Source organism: Loxodonta africana, chromosome 16, assembly GCF_030014295.1.
Source record: "Loxodonta africana isolate mLoxAfr1 chromosome 16, mLoxAfr1.hap2, whole genome shotgun sequence".
NCBI classification, from domain to species: Eukaryota; Metazoa; Chordata; class Mammalia; order Proboscidea; family Elephantidae; genus Loxodonta; species Loxodonta africana.
In genome coordinates this window covers 31,548,490-31,566,293 of record NC_087357.1, presented here as the reverse complement: position 1 = coordinate 31,566,293, position 17,804 = coordinate 31,548,490, and the positions used below count along the sequence as shown (strand labels likewise).

Genomic DNA, 17,804 nt, shown 5'->3' with positions numbered 1-17,804 from the left:
AGGGCAGGTTGGGGCAAAATCTGATTTGGGGCCTCCCAGCCTTGTGGGAGCCCATTGTGCTGAGCACAGTTCCCCTCCTTATCTCAGCTTCGGCCAGAGTTGCCCTTCCTTCCTTCCTGGAGCCTGGTCTCCGGCTGATAGCCACAACCCCAGGGGCCTCCCTGTCTGGCCAGCTCCATACTGGAGGCCTGCTGCCGTGGCCCCTCTTCCTGCCTCCCTTCCCTGAGGCCCAGGGAAGGGAAGTCCTTTGCAGGCCTCTGCTGCCTGCCTAGGGACCCCAACAGCCCTTGGGAGACTGCAACCACTCCCACCGTCAGATCAGCTTCCTGCTGACCTCTCCTCTGATGGGGGACAAGTGTTGGGCTGGGCACCCCCCTCTGCCCTTAGTTCCAGGGCAGCTCTAGGGAAAAGCTGCTGGCAGGGAATGCCTGGGAGCTGGCAGCCCAGAGTAGGAACCCTGCCTGCCAGGGAGGAAATTGCCATGCCCTGGGCTAAAGGGGAGTCCAGCTAATCCTGCAAGGCCAGGGTGAGCTGTCCCTCTTCTAAGAAGTCTTTATTACACACTTGCTATATGGCAAGCTCAGGGCCCTGGGGACCGTCTGGGGTGCAGGCTCTTCCATTAGGGGAGCATGAGCTGAACAATGAACTTTAAATGCATGAGTCTGGCTGTAGATGCTGTTTGTTGGGAATGGCTGCTGCTTTGGTTTCTAGCCCCAGCTGCTCATCCACGATCGCCAGGAGTGGTAGTGATTCAGTGCACTACAGGAAAGAGAGAGCAGCATCGTCTGGAGTAGTTAGGGAGGGCTTCTTGGAAGAGAAAAGACATGAACTGGGCCTAGAAGATGTTCTAGAATTTTAACAAAGCAGAGAAAGGAGCTGAAGGGGATTGGACAAGGGAAGGCCTGGCAGGTTAAAGTTGAGACTGTATTCTGGGAGCAGAGTCTGGAGTGGGAAGAGTTAATCTGGGAACAGGGTTGCCCAAGATGGCTCACCTGATGAATCTGTCACCCAGAAATCATGAGAATGGGGCTCTTTGGCAAGAGCTTGGGGGAAACCTCCACCACCACCTCAGAATGGCTGGCAACTCTGACCAGTGGATTTCTCCAGCCAGCTGCCTTGAGATAGCTGTCTGGGGGCAGCAGAAGATGGCTAGACTGGGTCTTGGGGCATCTGAAGGCTCTCCATCTATGAGTCTGTACTCTGTCCTAGGGGCTATACTCTTTCCCGTGCCCTCAGTTTGGCGTCTTGCTCAGGGCTCTGTTGGGACTAGCAGGAGACCAGGAGGTACTTGTAGGCTTGAAGCATCAAGTAGATTGGCTATCACTTGTAAACGGTCTCAATCCAGATGGCCTTCCTTCCTGGGGAAGGCCAGGGTCTTTGGGCAACAGGCAAGGCCTCCTGCAGAGGCACAGCCCTCTTATTCCTCTTATGTATCTGGAACAGGCCTGAGATCTCATTCCTTGTTTTGGGCAACTTTCAGCTGCTGTACCCCTAGACATGGTGAGTGGTCACAGGGGTCTGGGTTCCTATATGCATACATATGAGCCCACCCAGACTGGGCAATGGGGCATCACCACTGGTCACAGGGTTCTCTGTAGACACAAGGCAGAGGCTGCTACTGCCTCTAGCCTTTGGCCTGAGCTGGCTAAGGTACAGAGTGGTGTCTGGGGACTAGGTCAGAGGTGCCAGCCCTGTAGGGTAGTCTCCCCTCCCTGCTGCTCAAATGGACCCAATCACGTCTCCAAAGTGCCAGAATCTGTATTCCAGAAGGAGTCAGAACGTCTCCTCTGAGATTCTCAGCGATGGCTACAGATCTCTCAGCAATTGGCTGAGAAACGGTTCCTCCTCCTTTGCCAAGACCATTTTCACCGCCATTCAAGTCTCTCAGGCTCCAGCTCCCTATTACCTCGGAATCGATGATGGTGGACTTGGTTCAGATTGCAAGCACGATTGTAATATCTGTGCTGCCCACTCTGGGACCCGACCTCGTTTCAGATAAACCGCATGGATTGCGACTGAGAAAGCTGGCCCAAAATGTGCTGGCACAAGTGTTTGCTCCTCTCCCTGTGGGGAAGCAACCAGTGCGGGCCTTATTGTGTCTGCACGTCTGATTTTCCTTGAGTCAGGACATCTGGGCTGGAAAGTTCTGATGCATGGGTCTTCATGGGTCTGAATATGGTCTGAGGAAGCTACTGAGGTAGGCCAGAGGGTCAGAACAGCTGATTAAGACTGGCATTAGCAGCTGGGTTCGGCCCACTTGGGGGAGTCAGTCACTTGCTGTTTTCATACTTCAGTTGCAACTGACACTTTTTAAATAGTGCTTTTATACATATCTGAATTTAATTCATTCTCATAGCCACTTGGTAAAGTAGATAGTATTATTACCCCCTTTTATAGTTGAGGAAACTGAGGTACAAGAGGCTAATAAGTAACTTGTCCAAAGTTAGTTGGGTGGGAGGAGCTTAGGGCAGTCTATCAGCCATTAAAATGGGTGTGATCTTCCTTATCCCATTCACAAGGACCTTTGTGGAGGACACACAAGGGTGTGTCCATGAGTTAGTAGTAACCCTCATTGGTGGACCTCATCAAACAGGGAACTCTCCCATGATACCGAAGACAAAGCTAACGCCCTGTGTTAGAAGCTTACTGTGCTTATTTAACTCTAGGGAGGACACACCATAAGCCTCTGTGATTCTAAAACCCAGAAATAACAAACTGTGCCATAATTGGCTCATTTATACCAGAATTGCTTTTTGACACAAGGCCTTGCTTCATGTTCAGAAACAAAAACAACCCTATCTCTGGCCCCTCCACCACTATGTGACCAGAGATTTCTCTCTTTCTTTCTTGAAGCCTTATTTCCTGCTTCCCAGAAAGGCAGGCCCCTCCGGGTAACCTGCTACTCTCCCACTCACCCTTGCCAGCCCTCCTCCCACCGCCTTCCTGGAAGGAGAGCCCTTGGCCCTCTTTGGGGCTTCTTCCAGCGTTTCACAACCCTTGCATTCCAGCCGTGAAATTCCTATCTGGCTTTTCCCAAGATGATCAGTTGAGAAAAGCCTCCTTCGGCTTGCTGGCGCCTCCCTTCCCACTGCCTGCTTGGGTGAGTGTAGAAAGCCTGAGAAGCCACTCCTTCATGCCACAGAGGGCCGCCTCACTTAGAGACCGCTGCCTGGAGCCTGGGAAGAAAAAGTCATTGGGCATCCTCTGTCTGAGGCTGCCTAGTTAGGAATGGACTGTTACACGCAGTCTGGCCTTAGCTCCCAGCCCCTCCACAGTGATTTGGGGACCATGCATGGGCAGGCGTAGCACATGGGGGCGGGGGGGGGAGTTGCATTTCTATAAAGGGTTTCGGAGCCCTGGTGGCACAGTGATTAAAGTACTCAGCTACTAGGTTGCTAACCAAAAGGTCAGCTGCTCCATGGGAGAAAGATGGGGCAGTCTGATTTACAGCCTTGGAAACCTTATCCGCAGTTCTACTCTTTCCTGTAGGGTTGCTATGAATCGTATTCCACTGGATGGCAACAGGTTTGGTTTTTTGGGGGGAGGGGGTGGAATTATAAAGGGTTTCTCTGAGAGCTGGGGAGCCTGCGTCAGTATTCCAGGACCTCCCCTCCCTCTGCCAGTGACTCAGGTGAACCTTGAGGAAACCTCGAGGGAGTACCCTGGGCTGTAGACCCTTTGGGAGATGGGCAGGGGCTCATGCATGTGTGTACGAGTGCTGGAGGTGCCGGGCTCCTGGCTGGCAGAAGCACTTTGTAGTTGAAGGCACCTTTAAAAAGCGATCTAACCATCATTGCTGAGGTAAGTTTCTCTGTCTTCTGGAATCACACCAGCAGCTTTTAAGGTGTTTTTTTCTCTGCCTTAATTTCCTGGAGAATTGAGGTTTTATAGCAGGAATTCTCCTGTTCTGATATTCTCATCTGTGCCTTCCCCAACACACATGTACACATATATGTTTCTCCTCCTCCCCACTGCATACTCGTATGAGTGTATTTGCTTGCATCTGTTTGGCCTTCTGGAGGGCTGACTTGCTGCCTCTATTCCCAGCTTATAGCCTGGCTAGGGAGTCATCCTTTAGACAAGAGTTTTTCTCAGCCTGTGAGGTCCATGAAGATTAATTAGAAGAAGAAAATATCTGGTTTGCGTCTAACCTACCAGTGAATTTGAGTGAAGGAAGGTGAGTTTCCCTCTGGGAAAACAATTGGGCTGTTCTCAGCGCTCTCACGCCAGGCAGTCTTTGCTAACCCTGCTCTAGTAGTTCTGTGTCAGCACAGCAGCCAGCCTGGAGCTCGTGTCTGTCACGTTGGCTTCCGTCACAACTCCCACGCTGGCGAAGGGCAGTTGTTTTCACCGGAGAGAAGAACCAGAGAGAAACAGTCCCCCTCTCAGGCCCCAGCCAGGCCCTACAGGCCTGGAAGGAAGGAAAGGCCCCAGCCTCTCAGCTCCCTGCTTCCTGAACTGACATTCTCCTTTTTGCTGTGATCCATATTTGTCATGCTAAGTGCCTTTCTCAGAAACACACATTTGAAAGTGAAGAACCAGCGGCTGGTGCAAAGTGTCTCTCTGTGCGTTTCCCATACGTACACATTTGAAGGCAGAACAAAGGCAGATCCACAGCAAATTTGACATGGGTAAATATCTGTTTTAACCCCATTCTCTGCTCCACTTCCCCAAAGAGATTGAGCCACGGCCAGGGTTAGGACCCCAACTTCAGAGTTCGTGACTGGCATGTTGCATTATCGGTCCAAGCACTGCATCCCCCTCCCTCCAATTGCACAATCAGGAGTATTTTTGTCTTCCATCCTTGATCCTCAGTGTCACCCAACACTTGAGCAGTGAGTCACTTCTCCAGGGACAGGAAAAGGAAGGCTCAAAGGTGAGAGCTGGAGAGGGGAAATGATTCAGTGTCTCAGAAAAGGGAAAGATGAGGCTCTGGCTAGAGCAGATTGTCAGAGGGCACCGCCTGTGAACAGAGGTACCTGGTGCCCAGGGGACTTAGTTGATCAGGGACTCACCTAACCACAATTCAGGTTTTACTTGCCCTGTCTTCTTCAGCCATACTGTCCCACCCTCCCATTATCACAATCCATCCTTGGGATGTTCACAATAGAAGTATTGCATTTTATCATTTGGTTATTGATGTTCACCGGTAACCATTTGTGGCCTTTCACCCATGGAATTGTCTCTATCAGGAAATCTGTCAGAATGACCAGGTGATACAGCCTTGCCCAATGCCGGGGAACTTGATGATTCCAAGTGCCCAGTCCCCAGAAGATTCAGTCTGGTTCTGGGTAATTATCTGCTCTGTACCTAGTCCCACTTCTTGTGCATGTGTGTGTGTGCATGCATACATGCGTGTGTGTACACACACACATGCTTAACAGTAACTCTGGAGCTGTTCAACTGTGTTAAAAAAAAGAGAAAAGTAGCTAGGAGGTAGGTCATTTCAGAAGGGTGATTATCAGATGATTATTTACTCACTAGCTCCTTGCTTACATGGAAAATAAAAGGACAGACTTTAAAAGACCTTGCTATTTGTGGATTGTTACATGCTTCTATTTACTGAAGCGAACTGATCATTTAAATCTGTTCCCTAGCTGATCATCTCAAGAAGGATAATATTTCTTTATTCTCAAAAATACCTACCACCCAGGGGTATTTAAAACTTCTGTTTCAAGACAGTGGCTCCAAATGAGCTAACAAACCCTCTGTCACGCAATCACCCAGCAAACAGGAGAAGTTGTCCTCTGCCTAAATAACCACTCACACCCTGTCCCAATCCTACCCAGAAGGGGACCTGCAAATGGTTCTTTCTCTGGAGAGTTAAGCACTTCCATCATCAGAAAGCAGACAGAATAATCTTCCAGGCTGGAGGCAGAACCCAGAGATTGAGCTGGGCTCCTCAGCCCAGATCCAGTACACCTCTGAATAGTTGCCAACGCTGATGCCCTGTCTCCTGCTCCTGGGTGTCCCCAAGGAGAAGACCCCAAGTTGTGTGGCCAGTGCAGATGTCATGACTGTCACAGGACTGGGATTATGGCTAAAGGGAAGTTTGGTGGTTGGCTCCTCTCCTTTCCATCTTACTGACATTGATAGACTATGACCAGTACCCTTAGGCTAAAATTGAAAGATTAAGACTTTTCCCTCAGAGACCAGGATGGAGAGGAAACATGGATAAAGCTCTGTCAGTCTGTAAAGCACAGGTAGGGTGGATAGGGATGTGCACTGTAAACTGTCAGGTGCTGTCAAGTTAGTTCTAACTCATGGCAAACCCTGTATGAGTCAGGGTGGATCTATGCTCCATAGGGTTCTTAATAGCTGATTTTTCAGAAGTAGATCGCCAGGCTTTTCTTCCAAGATGCCTCTGGGTAGACTCCAAGCTCCAACCTTCTGGTTAGCAACCAAGCGTGTTAACCAGTTGCACTACCCAGGGACTCCTACTATATCTATAAGGTACTGGAGCCCTGGTGGTGGAGAAATCAAAAATCTATCTTGACACTAGGAGAGGGCATTTTAGGATACATAAAAAATCATCTTACCTATGCAGTGGGAAGTGTAAATATAGAACATGTTATATTGAGAGGTGGTAAAAAAAAGAAATAAACGGAAGATTTAGATCAATTCCTCAATTACTAAGAGACTGCTATTCCCATACCTCTAAGTCATCCCATAAGCCATCCCTCGGTGCTCCCAAAATAGGAAGAATCCTGGACTAGACAGGTTTTCTTGGCTGAGCAGGCAGTATTTATTCAGCATGGCCCTTTGCTATGAGTTGCTATTGTCCCTATTTTACAAATGAGAAAATTGAGGCTTAAATAGGTTATATAAGTGTCAGAGCAGGGATTTGAACCTTGGGTTGTGTGACCCCAGACCTGGGCCCTTCCACCACTGTGCTCTACTTATAAGAAAAAAGACTAAAAGTAGAGAGGAGGTACCTGTCAATTCACAGGAAAAAAAAGAAAAAATGGAAAGAGCACCTTAGAAATCTACATATCAGTGCACAGAGTCAGGCTGATATTTTAGTCTGCTTGGAAACCCATGAGGGTGGCAGATCAGGGGAGCCCATTTGGGTGAGAGAAAGATACTAAAAAATAAAATTTGCCAGAGGATATACTCCTCCAAAGTGAGCGAGGAAGACATAAGGGTTATAGGAAACAGGATCCAACATGAGAAAGAGGCAAGGGTCACTCCCAGGGTGAAGGTGAAGAGTGACTCCATGATGACAGCTGCACAGGAAGAATGGAGGGCAGCCAGCCAGACTGGAGCAGGTTAAAAGGACCCTCTGGAGAAGATGTCTTCAAGAAGATAAAATCAACAAAACCCGATTGTCTTAGGCTGGGTTCTCTAGAGAAGCAAAACCAGTAATTGTATAAATATATATAGAGAGAGAGATTTATATCAAGGAAGTGGCTCAGGCAATTGTAGAGGCTGGAACTTCCAAAGTCCATGGGTCAGGGTAGGGACCTCTCCTGATTCACATGGCTTCAGGGGCTGGCAAACCCAAGACCAGCACGTCAGACAGCAGGGCTCTGGCCCACAGGCTGCAAAGATTGGAGAATCCCAAGAATGGCAGGTAAGCTGCTAGTTCAAGTCTCAAGAACCGGAGGTCAGATGTATAGGAGCCAGCTGTAGGATCTAGAGCAAGCAAAAGCTCTCAAGCCTTGTCAAAAAGTCCACTTCTATTCAATACAGGCCACACTTCTAAGGAATCTCCTTTTCAACTGCTTGGCTACTTACACAGAGCCCATCATGGAGGTGATCATATCACATCAGATTTGATCATGAAAATGATCACGTCATCATTCAACTGCCAAACTACATCATACCTGCCAAACCACTGAGAATCATGGCCCAGCCAAGTTGACACACAGCCTTAATGATCACACTGATGCATTCGAGTATCTTGGGAACATCTGTAGACAATTGGTAGGTAGTTGGGAATTTAATTAGAAAATTAAGATAGTTATTAAATCCAAGGACAACAGAAAATTACACTTGAAAGGAAGAATGGTCTGGTATACTTGTCACAGTTTGAATTGTGTTCCCCAATATATGCGTCATGGCTAAGCCATGATTCCTAGTATTGTGTGGTTGTCCACCACTTTGTGATCTGATGTGATTATCTTATGTTATAAATCCTAACCTCTATGATGTTAATGAGGCAGGATTAGGTTGTGTCTTGAGTCCACTGATGTGATTATCTTGTGTTATAAATCCTAACCTCTATGATGTTAATGAGGCAGGATTAGGTTGTGTCTTGAGTCCATGGCTTTTGAGATATAAAAGAGACAAGCAAGTGGAGAAGATGGGGACCACATTACCACCAAGCAAGAAGAGCCAGGAGCACACACATCCTTTGGACCCAGGTCCCTGCACTGAGAAGCCCCTAGATCAGGGGAAGATTGGTGATAAGGACCTTCCCCCAGAGCTGACAGAGAGAGACAGACTTCCTCTGGAGCTGGTGCCCTGAATTTGGACTTCTAGCTTCCTAAACTGTGAGAGATTAAGTCTCTGTTCAAGCCATCCACTTGTGGTATTTCTGTTACAGCAGCACTAGATAACTAATACTACATGGCTTAGCTGTAAATATCACTGACATAGTCATAGTAATATAACACTTAATACTGATCCAAACAAACTTAGGATACAGTTATCTTGGGAAGATGGGGAGGTGGGAGGGTGGGGTGGAAGGGAGCTAAAAGCTCATCTTCCATAGTGGGAAGTCAGCAAGTAAAACCTGAAGCTGATATTAGAAACATTAAGGAAAATACCAAAAGAATTAGCTAAAAGGTGAGGGAAGTGGGCAGACTGCTGATTATTGTAATAAGCTTTATAGAACTATTTGTCTCTTGAAACTTAAAAAAAAAATTTTTTTTTAAGTCAGAGAAGTGGTATTGTAGGAGTTGTTACAGTTTGCCCTGCCAATTAAAAAAAAAAAAAAAGATGATATATTCCAGGTAAAAATCACAGAATTGGCCCCAAGGCAAGCATTGGTCTCGAGGGGGAACTTCAACCTCCCTGGCATCAGGCTAAGAGCAGAAGGTGAGCAGTGAGTAACCGTCCTACAGGCCTTGCAGAAAGTATCTACCTCAGAGATAAAGGAAATGACGAGGGGAACTCTTGCCATGAACCTAATGCTGACCAGCAAGGAGGTTGATGAAGATCTTAAGAGAAATAAGTTTGGACAGGACAGAATTCAGAAAGAAAGAATCTGGGCTCTGTCAGAGCTGTGCATGGACAGTGGTCCCCAGAGGGGGTCTCCACAGCCTTTTAGGGAGTTTAGTTTAGTGTTAGATGGAAAGGGGGTTCTGTGGCTAAGGTTGGAAAATGATGGCTTACACAAAATGAAACCAGTTTTTTTTTTTCTCTCTGTAGTCCTCTCCAGAGTCTTCAAAACGCCAACATTATGTGAATCTCTAATCTGAGATGCAGCATATTGGATTCCCTAACTCTTGCCACACCTGCTTATCTAGAAGATTCTCTAAAGTTAAAATTCCATCAAATACCCTTTGGGAATCGCTGTCTTACCTTCTAGGAAAGCAGTTCTTTTAAGAGTTCGGGTAAAAGACACATGTGTCTTCATGGCCTGAAACCCCAGAAGAGAAGACCACTCAAAAGGGAAGGCAGGTTTTTAAGGAGAGATACTGTGGTTTTGTTTTAGCTGGCATCAGGATGACCTGGATTTTTGTCTCAGCTCTTCATTTGCTCATTATGTGACCTTGAAATAGTTATTTAAGTCTCTGAGTTTCAGTTTCCTCATCTGTAAAATGGAAAAAAAAAAAATGCCTGTTTAGAGGGTTGTTATAAAATGGAAAGAAGCAAAAATACAAAGGGCGTAGCATAGGCCTTGGCACCAAGTCTGTGCTCAATTAAAGGTATCCCTTAATATTACTGTTATTGTGGATGGCCCCCTGAAAACAAAAAGGAGGCGTAATTACCCCCAGGGACCAATGTAAGTATCTGGAGAATCCACATGCAGATTTTTAAGAAAATTTTGAACAAAAGCTGCAAGGAGAACTGTGTTACACCACCACAGATGGTAAGAAACAGGGTCAAGAAAAGCTGAGACTCAGTATGAACTGAGTCTGGCAAAATAGTGCAATAGCCAGCAAAAAGGACTTTATTTTTTGTACTTCTGTTTGGAGCAAGAAGAAGAAGGAAACCATTTGTTTGGACAAACAGAGTGACGTTAATCAGGGGCAGAGGGAAAGCAGAAATTACTCAACTTCTGTTATGCTTCCATCTCATATGGAATGATCATCAGACTAAGAAGGATCAAACAGGTATTGATAAGAGGAACTGAAGCAATGATTTCAGGCCTCCTGCTCTGCATATATTGTGCCTCAGAATACCAGGTGAATTGGCCGATGAAATTCATGAAGCTGGTGTCAGTAATCTTTTGAGGAACTGGGGGAGAGGTGTTGGCCGACCAGAAGCACTCAAGTGTTTCAAGATGCAAAAAGCATCTTGCATTCTGTAGACTAGTGAGCCTGGTGTCACTCTGAGGGAAAATTCTAGACTAGATTATTCAGCAAGTAAACTGGGAACACTCTTTAAAGGAAACAGTGAGCCCTGAGAGTCAGCATGAATTCACAGAGTCAGGCATGCCAGACCGTCCTCGCAGCCTTTTTAGAAAGGATTAACTGCCTAGGAGGCAAAGGAATGCTGTAGACCTTCTGTAAGCGAGGTTTAGCAAGACATTTTGAGAATATCTTCTGACATCATTGTAGACAAGACAGAGAAATGTCCACAGAGCATCCAGGGGAGTGAGGCGCTTAGTGAGGAAATGTTTGGGTTGATTTATAATTTGTTGGATGAGCGTACCCAAAGAGTAGTGGTGTCAATCTGCCAGCCTGTCTGCCCAGCCCTATCCTGTTCACTGTTTAATCGAAGTCTGGGGTGAGAACATAGATGGTGAGTTTGTCAGTTTTGTCAGTGATGTGGAGGCAGGAGGTAATGCCAATACGATAGATGCCAGAGTCAGGTTTCAGAAACATCCAGACCGGCTGGCACACTAACTGGATAATGCAGAGTTCTGCTCTTAGCCCCAGATAATCAACAGGACAAAGACAAGATGGGGGAGAAGAGGTCTCAGAGCCCGTGGGAGAAAGCCTGAGGGAGATTTCATTGACAGAGTGCAGTATAGGTTGGCAGTGTGATGAGAGTACAAAGAATAGATAATCTGATAACAGTTTTAATAGAAGTACAGTGTCCTAGTCATACCCTATGTTCTGCACTGCTTAGACCACATACTGTGTTTACTTCCATACACACGACACTCCACTTCTGGACACTACACTGTAGCTTTGACAAGCTAGAGTGAATCCAAGGGAAAGTGACTTGGATGAAGGTTAGATTCCAGAGCCTTGTCTTAAGAATATACTTGAAATTTGGGACCCCAGATACCGGAAAAGAGAAACCATTGATGAGATATGAGAGCAGTCTCAGGGATTCAGAACATTGCTGTGGGAAGATGGATTGAACTACTTCTGGGCAACTTGAGGACCAGTAGGTGAGAACTGCAGGAGGGCAGGTTGTGCTCTGTAGAAGGAAGACCGTCCTGCCAGCACCTCCCTCAGAGGAACTGAGGCCTCACAGGGTTTTGTTGACCTGTAGTCAGGCCTTCCCAGAGCAACAGCAGTTGACTGGGCCTGCAGTGACTGCTGAAAGAGTCAAAAGTCCTTCCAAGCACCATCTGAAGGCCCCCTCACCCAAGCTCAGGGTAAGGACCTTTGCTCAGCAGAGGGAACTTACCTAGCCAGAGGCAGTTGGACTCTGGGCCCAGGGTAAAGGCAAACAAGTCTCTGCTAAGCTGTTGGTATTCTTGCAGAGAAGCGGATAGACTTCTAGAGCAGCCGGCTGACCTCAACCATTAATGCATTCATCAGCTGTGTTTTGAACCTTTACTACTTTCTAGGCACTGTCAGATGCCTCACATAGATCATCTTGTTTAGTCCCTATAATGACCTTATGAGGAGAGGATTGTTTCTAATCCCCACCATGAGGATACTGAAGCTTAGAAAAGCTAAGTCAACTTACCCAAGGTCACATAGGACTGGAACCCAACTCTCTCCTACCCCAGTACCCATGCTCTTAGCCATTCTGCCTCCTAAAGCAATCTTATCCTTCTTGCCCTGACCCCATGTCCTTAGCTGTCCCCAGCAGGTGCTCCTCCCTAGGAGCCCCTTTCCCTTCCAACCCCCAAAGCTCTGCCTTCTTCTCCACTGGGAACTCAGGGAGAAAACAACCCAGCTGAAAAATTAGGCCACGCTAGCGAGCACACTAATTTTTTTTACGGCTAAGATTAAGCTGACAACCATGCAAAACATTGCAAACCTGTGTCGGCTGCAGATTTAATACCTCGCCCAGCCCACACAAATAATTCATGCTTCTGCATTGATGTCCAGAAAAAACAAATCAGCAAAAAGCTGGGCTCCTGCGTGTGTGTGGAGCTGCCGCGTTTCCATTGAAGCAGTGTGCCGGAAATACCCAAGCTCCAGGACTGCAGATCTAGCAGTTTGCAATTTTTTTTTTTTCTGTTAAAAGATTAAAGTATGGTTTCAAATGATTGAAGGTTGGTGGGAGGTGTAAATGTGGGCACTTGTCACATTAATTCTTCAGATGATTAAGTTCTTTTCCATTTCTTTAAAGCCGTTTGCAGTTGGGTTTGATGTCCTCGTTCTGGGTGAGTGTGTTGTAGCAGTTACCAAGGTGACTTTAGCTGACTTTCAACAATTTATTTTTCCCTCCAGCTTGAGACGTCTCTAGTCCTGTGTGCTGTTGATTCTTCTCTACCAGCTCTCCACCCCCACCCCCAGTGGCTATTCATCTCATTTTTGTCTATGCCAGAGAGGCTGGGATCCTCCAGCGGGCATCACGGGCTCAGAGGCTCGCCTGGGTGGGCCAGGCCTCAGCCCCTTTCGGAAGCTTGGTGGTGCACCATTGCAGCTCGGGAAAGTTACTGTGGGAGTCACTTCCCGGCTCTCCTACTTAAACCCACTCTGTGACCTTGGGCTTGCCACCTCACCTCTCTGAGCCTCACTTTCCTCATCTGTAAAAGAACCTACCTTGGGCACTTACTGTGGGGTTTCAGTGAGTCAATCTATGGACTTAGCTCCACAAGTATGCGCTGCTCTTATGTCATGAGTTCTGCTCCTGTGTGAGCCCCCTTGTCACACGCTGAGGACTTAGCCTTCAGGTGGTGCCTCTGCTGGATGTGGCGTTGCCCTCCCCAGAGCAGCAGTGGTGTAAGAGAGAGAGAGTTGGTCAGGAGTCCATGGCTCCCACCCTGGCCTGCCACAGACCATCTGTGGCCTTGTATGAGTTACTCTCTCTCTCTTTTGTCAAGTAAAGGGGTAGATTAAACAACCCCAGAATTTCTTTCCTGTCCTGAAATTCCATGAATCTCTTGGCATAATGTTCATCTTTACAGATCTTGTGAAAGGGTTTGTCAAAGGAGAAGCTATGGGAAAGGGTGGTTTCTGGATTAGCTCTGGGAAATCAAAGGAAGGGACTGCTTTGAGAATGAGCAGTCAAATCTGGGTGTGACCAGGGAAGACACCAGCTGGTGGGACTGGCCCGGTCACCTCAGGAGCATTTATAAACCACTGCCCGACAGGGCCCTGTGCTGTCCAATGTCACCCTTCATCCTTTTGCTTGCTGACCTCACATCCTTCCCCTGGGGAGGTGCTTTGTCTGTCAGAGTGCTCATAGCCTCATAGTCCACCGGCCCCAGCACTCAGACCCGAGTGTGGGGGGAGGTTGGCTCCACTCCTCAGTGGCTGTCTGGCCTTGGGGCCCAAACATTCAAGGTGGCTCCTTGCCACTCGAATTATAAATTACTAGAGCTTCTCACCCAGTATGTTGATGGACACTTGGGGGATTGTTCTGAGACTCAGAAGCCCAAACCAGGATCCGGTCTTTTGAATGGGATCAGTGGGTAACCCTCATTACCAGCTGAGGCATATTTGAGAGGTTGTCAGTGGGAGCAGCTGAATTTGAAAGGCAAATCTTCTATTGCAAAGGAACCCATGGCCCAGCTGTGGGACAGGCTGTTGGTGGGAGCAGTGACAACTCCCAGTGGCCAAAGCCACAGTCAGGTACAGGGTTCCAGCAGGGCAGAAGCCCAGTTCTGCTGCCCAGCCAGACCCACTGGTCCTGACTCTTCAAGAGCACAGTCTCCAGTCCTCGGTGAGGATTGTGTTATTTCCTGGCTAGAGTCAGGGTGTGTATATCACTGCAGCTCCTGGTGGTTAGCAGGAGTGTGCATGCTCAGAACTTGCTTGATGTCACAGCCTTTTCAGGGTCAGCTGGAAGGAAGCATTTGGAGCCATGTCCTGCGGTGCTGTGTCACCCCAGCCTTGGAGAGCTAGGGGTCTGAGGTTCTAGGACAGTGGAAGAAGGGCTCCCAGAAGCTCCCATTCATTCTGCGGGGAAGAACAAGCCGCTGCAACAGAAGCTATAGTGTGTGGCCAAAGATGCCAGCTTTAGAACTAGACTTACCTGGAACCAAATCTCGGCTCCAGTCACTCACCATCTGTGCTACCTGGACAAGTGACTTAACCTCCCTGATCCCTAGTTCCTTATCTATAAAGTGGACATGATAATAATAGTACCCACCTCATGAGAGCATCGTGGGGAATAGCCAGTTAGTACAAAGTGCTGGGCATAGTGGCTGGCACGTGGCAAGCACAGAGTGAATGGTGACTGCTGTTAACTGTTATCGTTGTCATCAATCACCATTATTGTCATTATTAATCAGAAGCCCAGCCTGAGAGACTCTCATCCTGTTCCTCCCTATGGTTTTTATCTCCTGAACCTGTTCCTGTACTTGCCTCGCAGGAGCCGCAAAGATAGCCTGGAAAGCGACAGCTCCACAGCCATTATTCCCCATGAGCTGATCCGCACGCGGCAGCTTGAGAGTGTACATCTGAAGTTCAACCAGGAGTCAGGAGCCCTCATTCCTCTTTGCCTAAGGTAAGTTCCAACAGCCCTGCTACTCAGCTCAGCCCTGAAGTGCCCAGCTTGGCCTCCCCAAACGTCCTGCCCCCAGAATCACCCAGAGCCCTCAAGCAGGCACCGGACCTATGCATGCCATCTCCCCTGGGGAGGTGGCCCACATGTTTAGGCTGAGTCTAGGGCTGGGAGGAAGAGAGGACTCCTTGGGCAGCTCTGTCTTGAGCCTGTTTGGGAGCTTATGGACTCTCAGGCAGCCAGTAGCCCAAATGACACTGGGCCATGCAGTGTTCTCCCTGCCCACACCTCTGGCCAGCCTCAGTGTGAGAAGTTGGCCAGTAGTGGGGTCTAGTCAGCCCTGTGAATCATCCCTAGAGGGTGCTCTCTTCTCTGTATCTCCTGTTTGGCCTCCAGCAGTAGCAGCTACCAGTGGGCCCCTGATTGTGGTCAAGAAGCCTCACTAGTGTCTAGTCTAGGGCCTTGGTTGACAGACCTTCCTCATTTGCAAGCTTTTCAGAGTCTGAGAATCCACAGGGACGAGGTGCTGAAAAACTTCCCTTCATCCAGAGAGTTGTCCCTCAGTCCTGCTCCCATTAGGGAAGGCTTGGTGACCGAGGAGTCTCAGATGCCCCCAGCCATCCCACAGGCCCAGAGTTGTTGGGGGTTATTAGGACAGGGCTTCTGATGGGTGAGGCTCTGTTTTCTCCTGCTTGCTGCTTTTCCCATGCAAAACACTCAGTTTTCCAAACTCAGTGGCCAGCCCAGCAAACTCCTTGAGGGACCAGAAAGCTAGATGTGTCCCTTCAGCTCCTAACAACAGTGCCAGAAACCCAGCCCTGTGGCCAGACTTCAGACTTCAGCTCTCTGCTCCTGGGATACTGCACTGCAGCCGGCTTCCTCCACGGCTTCCTTCAGAGTTCCACCCTCACTTTTATATTACAGGAGACAACAAAAATAACTGAGCCTGGGGAACAGTGACAGGGAAGAAGGGGGGTTACACTGGTTTGAACTATCCCCACTGTCCCCAGAGCCTGGGAAAGGAGGTTGGATTGTATCCAGCCTTGGCCAGCCACCCTGAGTAGCAAGGTGAAGATAGCAAATGGTCAGAATGGATAAGAGCTGGCAGGGCCAGACACTAGGACCCCGGCCATTTCTTCCCAAGTTATTTCTCTGGCCCAGCTTAGGACCTTTCGGCTGGTGAAGGGTTAATCTGAGGCAGTCTGAGAAAGCAAAGAGCAGGTTTTGCTTCCTTTGCTGATTGGCATCTCTGCCCCACTGGATGCTCCTGCCTGCCCTTCACCCAGGTGTATTTCTAGACTGGGGATTAACAGTAACTTCTTATGGCTTCTTCAGAGTGACCCCGCTTAACTTCTGCATTTTTTTTTTACTATATTTGTGGCCTTGGGGTTAACCATTTAGATCTTGTAGGAAAGCCCAGGACCAAGAAGATTCTGCCCAGGACACAGGGGTTGTGCTGTAGAAGGGACTGTGCCATCATCTCGGGGGCTCAGGAAATTTATTTAGGTACTACCCTATCCCCCACACCCCCAAACAAAGGAGTGTCCATGCCACTTAGCTCTGGTCATGACCTCGGGCCGCAGTTTCTTCACCAGTACACGAGGGAGCTGGGCTCCACTACCTCTGCCATCCTTTTGAAGTCTGGTCCAGTGTTGTCTCTGCTACCTTTGACACTTTGGAAGAATGACGTTTAAGAATTTATGAGAGAGGCTTCTCTTTGAAGGTGTTGAAATAAACCTCTTTGGTTGGAGTTGGAGCCCACTGTTAGTGGGCAGGTGGGTAGTCAGGAGGCACCCTGTCCCAGGGAGCATAGCCCCATGGTCCCAGAGCCATGGCCAGACCTCCTGCTCTGGGGCTGTGTTCAGGCCCAGCTCCTCACTGTCTTCATGTTCCCACCCCCAGGGGCAGACTCCTGCATGGACGGCACTTTACATATAAAAGTATCACAGGTGACATGGCCATCACGTTTGTCTCCACGGGAGTGGAAGGCGCCTTTGCCACGGAGGAGCATCCTTATGCAGCTCATGGACCCTGGTTACAAGTGAGAAGTCTCTTTTTCTTCTCCCTACCTTCTTTCCATGGGCTCTTCCCTTGCCCAGCCCCTGCTTCTCCTCCCATGACAGCCCTTGGTAGTTCCCCTTCCTGAGGGCTTGGCTACGAGATGCCTCTTGAACCAAGGACCTGAGGGCTGTGTGTGGATGTGGAGAACGGGTGCTGCTGCCTATTCCATCAGCTCCAGGAGCATTTTTTTGGCTTCTCCCCCATCACCTGAGATACCAGTGATATCTCTCCAGATCCATTGGGAGTTCTGGTCCCTGTGGAAATCCCAGTTTGACAGTTGTAGGGCTTCTGCACCCTGGGTAAATCAAGGCACAGGAAACTGGGGGTAAAGGAGGATATGTGAAGCCACTCTCAGTGGGTGTGTGGTCGTACTGCCAGAATTCATAGAAAGCAAGCCCGTATGCCTAAGCCTGGGGCTGGGATGGGCAGGCCTCAGCAGCCAGACCTGCCTCACCCCACCCGCCATACCTATGGCTCCCCTGCTGCTCCCAAGGGAAACCTGGCTTGTCTGAACAGAAACCCGCTGGCTTGTCCAGAACACTGTGTCCCTCCTCTCTCGGCTGGCTGGGGCACAGCTTCAGAGCAACTGCCAAGCAGAGTGCTGGGGCCTGAGAGCCACAGGCGTCCTTCCAGTCCCCACCCTTTCCCAGGTCTCTAACGGGACCTTGCTCTGGTCCACCACATTCCCAGGTGCTTTGGAAAACCAGCAACCAACATCCCGTTTTGCTTTCTGTTTGTTGGGGGTAGGGGAAAGAACACTTCACCTTACC

The 17,804-nt window shown here is 48.7% G+C and overlaps 1 protein-coding gene across 2 annotated transcripts in view; it reads left to right on the top strand.

The window, feature by feature from the left end:
- SUFU (SUFU negative regulator of hedgehog signaling) overlaps window positions 1–17,804 on the top strand; it is a 114,351-nt gene that overhangs the window by 82,547 nt on the left and 14,000 nt on the right. For both annotated transcript variants that reach the window (XM_010589025.3, XM_003409149.4), the window contains exons 9-10: window positions 14,842–14,976; window positions 16,876–17,014. In XM_010589025.3, coding sequence (XP_010587327.1) covers window positions 14,842–14,976; window positions 16,876–17,014 — 274 coding nt within the window. The remainder of the gene's footprint in view (window positions 1–14,841; window positions 14,977–16,875; window positions 17,015–17,804) is intronic.